Source organism: Chondrus crispus, genomic scaffold (genome assembly GCF_000350225.1).
Source record: "Chondrus crispus Stackhouse genomic scaffold, scaffold_233, whole genome shotgun sequence".
Taxonomy (NCBI): Eukaryota; Rhodophyta; class Florideophyceae; order Gigartinales; family Gigartinaceae; genus Chondrus; species Chondrus crispus.
The window spans coordinates 98,027-103,815 of NW_005179112.1; the positions used below are offsets into that span (position 1 = coordinate 98,027).

Consider the following 5,789-nt stretch of genomic DNA (forward strand, 5'->3'; position numbering starts at 1 on the left):
TGGCGGCGCCCCTGGTGACAAGTGGCGGTGAGGCGAAAGCGCGCACGAATAGAAACCTTTTTTACATAGCGGCACGTCGGCAGCACAGTACCGGCTTTCGAGTTCAACAACCTTCAGCAATTTTGCACCACGTGACAGTTCCCTGGTAGCGTGGTGACCAGAGTCTGGGCAAGGCAGCGATCGTGATTCTATGCCGGCTTAGTAGTGGGTTGAATACGGCATTCCCCGCGAAAAGTTTACCGGATTGCTTGACGGCATCCGGATAGTCCCTAGGTGCTATTGCGCTTTGCTTTTAGTAAAGCGTGGTAGTCTGCCGCTGTGCAGGAAGCGTAATCCGATAGCACACCATTTCTTGGTGTTGTAGTATCGGGCTCGGAACAACGGCCTCCGCAGAGAAATCTGCGGACGTCGGACTGACGTTGTTTTCAACGTCGACAACGAAGATCAAACGCAGCCTCCGTCAAACTATAGAGGCTGCAATAAGACCCAGTGTAGGTGCCGTTAGGGCTTGGAAAACCTAACCACCGCACTGAGGGAAAAGGGAGCGCGCGTACATAGCGACCCCGGCGGGAAGAGCCTTGCCAAGAGGTTCTTTCTAATACCGGGCTCCCTGGGAGTAGAAATAGACAAGGTGGTCGTACTCTGAGTATTAATACTGTACCCTGTGTATAGTAGGACCATTAGTCTATTTCTATTTCTATTTTGTTTTTGGTTCTTTTGAATCACGGGATAGTACAAGACAATAAAGGCCCTATATTGTTACTCTCTTGCTAAGTGCTCTTGCGGACGACCTAGCTGGCTGACGTTGCGTTTAGACCTTTGAGGACTGCTTGCTACAACTCATAGCGATCTACAACGGACCCCTCGCACTTGCGTCAACCCTAGCTGCACTTGCAGGGATAACACTAGCGCGCCGAGCAGAACATAAATGGCGGAAACAGCGGGCGAAGACGTGGCAGAAGCAAGACGGCAGCAAAGAAACGCGCGTGCAAGGGAAAGAAGAGCGCAAGAGTCTGAATCTGACGCTCAAGCACGTCGTGAGGCACGTCGAGCCCGTGCCAGAATCCGGACGGGGCAACAAACCGAATCTCAAAGGGAAGCGCGTCGTCAAGCCAACCGTGAACGTGCTGCAGCACGAAGAGCAGCAGAGACGTCTGAGCAGCGCGAGGAGCGTCTCCGTCGACTGAGGGAGAGAGCCAGGGTGCGCAGAGCGGGAGAAACCACCCCCCTCCGAAATGCGCGGCGCGAAGCGGATTGCATTGCGACACGAGGCACTAGAGCGGAGGAATGTACTCCTATTCGTGAGGGGCGGCGAGAATCGGATCTTATTGCAACGCAAAGAGGCCGAGCCGAGGAAAATACTCCACTGAGATCTTCGAGACAGGAGTCGAATCGCTTGGCAATGCGACAAGCAAGAGCTGTGGATATATCCCCTGTCATAGCTGCGCGGCAAAGATCCGACCGCCAGGCTCGAAGTGCCTCTCGACAGCTCTTCCCTCCACTACCCGAGTCCTCTCCTTCGTACCGCGATCTCGGCATGATCCGTGTTGAGTGTTCACACTGCAAAGCTCTGCATTTCGTCCAAGAACGCATGGGGGGCAGCTCTGCCGCAAGGCCCATTTTTTCCACATGCTGTGGGAAGGGGAAGCTGTCATTGCCGCTTCTCCCCGACCCGCCAGCTCTTCTGCGCTCTCTTCTCATCGATGATACTCCAAGGGCCTGCAGCTTCCGTAAGAACATTCGAGCATACAATGTAGCGCTATCGATGGCATCTGTGGTCGCCAAATGGGTGAACAGAGGTCCCGATCCTTCTAATTTTATCCCCACAATGACGATGCAGGGCGGGATGTACCATTACATGGGTCCCATGATGCCATCCGAAGGGCGGGCGCCTTCCTATGCTTCCGTTTACATTCATGACACTGACTACGCCACCCAGACGCGCACAAGGCTTGGAACCTCTAGACAACTGGAAGAGGCACTGATGACGCAACTGACACACATGCTGCACGAATGCAACCCCTACGTGCAGACGTTTCTGTGTATGCGAGAATGGGCTCAATCTCCTCAAAACAACTGTCCTGCCACGTACCAGATGGTCATCCATGGCGACCGCAGGCCAAGTCATGAGCACGTGCGCCGGTACAATGGTCCCGAAGCTTCTGAAGTCGCCGCATTGATCCCTGGAAATGAAGACGGAGAGATTGGGCGAAGAGATATCGTCGTGCGCAGGAGAGGGACTCTGAACAGTAACGGGAACGAAGTGCTGGATCCGATTTCAGTCAGTCATCGCGCATACGATCCATTGAGTTACGTGCTTTTGTTCCCGAACGGTAGAGATGGATGGTATCCAGAGCTTCGATTCTCCAGTGTTCAAGACGGCAGACGTACCAAGATTACTCCGATGATGTACTACGGATGGCATTTGTTCGAAAGATCAGGCGAGTTCAGCACAATCTTGCACGCAGCACGACTCTTTCAGCAATACTTGGTTGACCAGTTCTGCAAAGTGGAGGCAGAAAGGCTTTCTTATCTCCGCCACAACCAGACACAACTTCGAGCCGCCGACTACACCTCACTGCGCGACAGCCTAGGAGACTCCCGTCGTGCTGAAGATGAAGCCGATGCCGTGCATGCGGGACGACTGTTCATTCTCCCTTCCACGTATATTGGAGGTGACCGCTATATGAGGCAGCAGATGCACGACATCATTGCTATATCGAACCAAATTGGCCACCCGGACATCTTCCTCACCATGACATGCAATCCAAGCTGGCCGGAGATCACAAGAGCCCTACTGCCGAACCAAACGCCTCAGGACAGACCGGATCTGTGCGCACGTGTGTTTCGTCTCAAAATGAAAGATCTCATGTCCTTGGTCATCAACGAAGAAGTATTCGGAACCGTTGTTGCCCATGTACGAGTCATCTAGTTTCAGAAACGCGGTCTTCCCCACGCTCACGTTGTATTTTTCCTAGATGAAGTCTCCAAGAATGATATGCGTACTCCCGAAAACGTCGACCGCATTATCTCTGCCGAGATCCCGTCTGCCCAAGATCCAGAACTCCAAGAGGTCGTGCTCAAGCATATGATTCACAATCCATGTGGAGAACACAATCCAACAGCCGTGTGCATGGGCGAGCGGTACTGCAGGAAAGGGTTTCCAAAATCGTTCAAACACGAAACCAGCCAGTCCGACAGTGAGTACTACATCACGTACCGAAGAAGGGCACCCTCTGCAGGTGGCGTCTCCATCGAGCGACCCTCCCGTATTGGCCGACGACAGCAGCCCGTCGTGGTAGACAACTCCTGGGTCGTTCCTCAAAGTCCTGTGCTTCTACGTTCATTCGCTTGCCATTTGAATGTTGAACTCTGCGTGTCACGCGTTGGCGGAATCAAGTACCTCTTCAAGTATGTGTTCAAGGGACAAGACCGAGTGACCATGGAAATCACTGCCGAAAACGAGCGCTACGACGAGATCTCCAACTTCCAAGATGCCAGATACGTTTCGGCATCGGAGTCCGCATGGAGGTTATTCTCCTTTGACATTGTAGACCGCAATCCTCCAGTAGTCAGGCTTGCAGTGCATCTGCCCAACCACCACACGGTTTACTTTGAGGAAGGGCGAGAGCAGGAGGCGGCGCTTCGACCAGCAACAGGCACGAAGCTGACCGAGTGGTTTAAAGCCAACGAGAAGTACCCAAGCGCGCGGCATATTCGGTACCACAAGTTTCCAAAGTACTTTACGTGGAAGACACGCACCAAGTCATGGAGTCCAAGAGCAACCCTGCGAAGACGGAACGCCACCAGCGAAGAGGAAGCCTACGATTTCAGTGGTACAGGTGCCAACGTAGTCGGTCGAATCTACACTGTCAGTCCGAGGGAGGGTGAGCGCTACTTTCTTCGCCTCCTCCTCACACAAGTGCCAGGGGCAACATCCTTCGAGAACTTGCGAAATATCGACGGCGAGCAGTGCACCAGCTTCCGACAAGCTTGCTTACGACTCGGTTTACTGGCCGACGATGCCGAGTGGAAGCACGCAATCCGAGATTCATTCCGGTCAAGCTTCGTTCCTCTTTCTCATCTTTTTGCTACGATTCTGGCACACTGCCAGCCTTCGGACCCTCTCTCGCTGTGGAACGACCACCTGGACATGTTTCTCACCGATATTCGCAATCGTGCACGCAGACAACCCATTCGAAGACAGCAGCTTCGCGATGATCACCACGCCACATCTTACGTACTTCGAGAGGTACAGGAGGCTCTGCAGACCGTGCGATCCGACTGGACGCTCGCAAACTTCGGATTCCCACTGCCCGATGACAGCCTGCCCGCTTTGGAACAGCAAAACGAGATAGAGACCCCCGAAGCACGAGCGCAGCAGTGGGAAGGGCGACTACAGACGTCGTTGCCGCTGTTGAACACAAATCAACGTCATGCCTTTGACGAAATAGTGGGCTCCTTGCTTCCAGGCGTATCCGTCTCTGCATTGCTTCAAGGATCCTTAAGCGCCGTTGCGGGACCTTCTATGCCGACACGAAGTGGTCGTCTCTTCTTCCTCGATGCTCCTGGCGGAACAGGCAAAACATTCGTGCTCAGCGCCATTCAAGACTTCCTTCGTACGCGCCGTAAGCAGGTCATCGCTGTCGCTACGTCTGCTGTTGCTGCTGTGCTGCTCGACGGTGGACGCACCGCTCATTCCGTGTTCAAGATTCCCATTCCTGTATCTGCCGAAAGCACGTGCAGCTTCTCCGCAAACTCCGACACAGGCCGTACACTGCAACAAGTCGATCTCATCATATGGGACGAGATCGTCATGTGCCATCGACATTGCATTGAGACTGTCGATCGCTCCCTTCGAGACTTGATTCAAACCGACCGGCCCTTCGGAGGAAAGTTCCTCGTGCTCGCTGGAGACTTTAGACAAATCCTTCCCGTCGTTCCGGGCGGGTCCAGAGGTCAAATCGTGAGTGCGTGCGTCAAGGCTTCCCCGCTGTATCGAGAGTGCCGATTCCTGCGCCTTACCGAGAACATGCGCCTTGCTGCTCTCCGAGCGGACCCTGCAGCAGATGTGGAGGCTCTCAACTTTCCAGAGTTCCTCCTCAGCGTCGGGGAAGGCAGACTTCAAGGCGAACAGCGCCCGGAATGGATCTCACTACCACAGTCCGTTGCGTTCGAGCACACCATCCGCAGTTTATGCCTCAAGGTCTTCCAAGGCATTGGAGACAATCACGCCGACCCTGCCTGGCTCACCAAGCGCGTTATACTCACCACAAAGAACAGGCCGCTCGAGGAAGTCAACGAGGTCATCGGCAACATGATTCCGGGATCGTATCGAACGTATTTGAGCGCAGACAAGGTCGAGAACGAAGACACCAACGCGCTGATCTATCCCACAGAAATGCTCAACACCTTGACCGCCGGATCTGCTCTACCAGACCACAAGCTCAAGCTCAAGAAAGGCTTCATCGTCATGCTTCTGCGCAATCTCGATCCCGCTACCGGTCACGTCCACGGCACGTGATATGTCATCGAGAACATGACCAACAACCTGCTCTTTCTACACGTTACCACCGGGTCACACCAAGGCAACAGATTGTGTCTTCCTCGAATGCCCTGCAGACCAGGAGATGACAACTTTCCCATCCCTGGCTTTACCCGAGCGCAGTTCCCCATTCGCACGTGCTTCGCCCTTACAACGAACAAAGCGCAAGGCCAATCCTTCGGTGGCCGCATTGGTCTCGACTTACGAGATCACTGCTTCTCGCACGGTCAACTCTATGTCGCAC

General features: G+C 54.1%; 1 protein-coding gene across 1 annotated transcript; it reads left to right on the forward strand.

The window, feature by feature from the left end:
* Positions 1 to 928: 928 nt before the first annotated feature.
* CHC_T00004479001 (hypothetical protein) lies at positions 929 to 5,524 on the forward strand. The gene is made up of 7 exons (XM_005715884.1): positions 929 to 1,774; positions 1,940 to 2,923; positions 3,041 to 3,269; positions 3,303 to 3,773; positions 3,822 to 4,273; positions 4,371 to 4,407; positions 4,611 to 5,524. Exons 1-7 carry the CDS (start codon positions 929 to 931, stop codon positions 5,522 to 5,524), a joined length of 3,933 nt encoding a protein of 1,310 aa, XP_005715941.1.
* The last annotated feature ends 265 nt before the right edge of the window (positions 5,525 to 5,789 follow it).

Bases quoted from the DNA above. Each gene is read 5' to 3' on its own strand.
- CHC_T00004479001 (XM_005715884.1), top strand. From the start codon at position 929: ATGGCGGAAACAGCGGGCGAAGACGTGGCAGAAGCAAGACGGCAGCAA. The intron at 4,274-4,370 runs GTGCGATCCGAC...AGACCCCCGAAG, and splicing joins TACAGGAGGCTCTGCAGACC to CACGAGCGCAGCAGTGGGAA. The intron at 4,408-4,610 runs GTTGCCGCTGTT...GCGCCATTCAAG, and splicing joins GAAGGGCGACTACAGACGTC to ACTTCCTTCGTACGCGCCGT.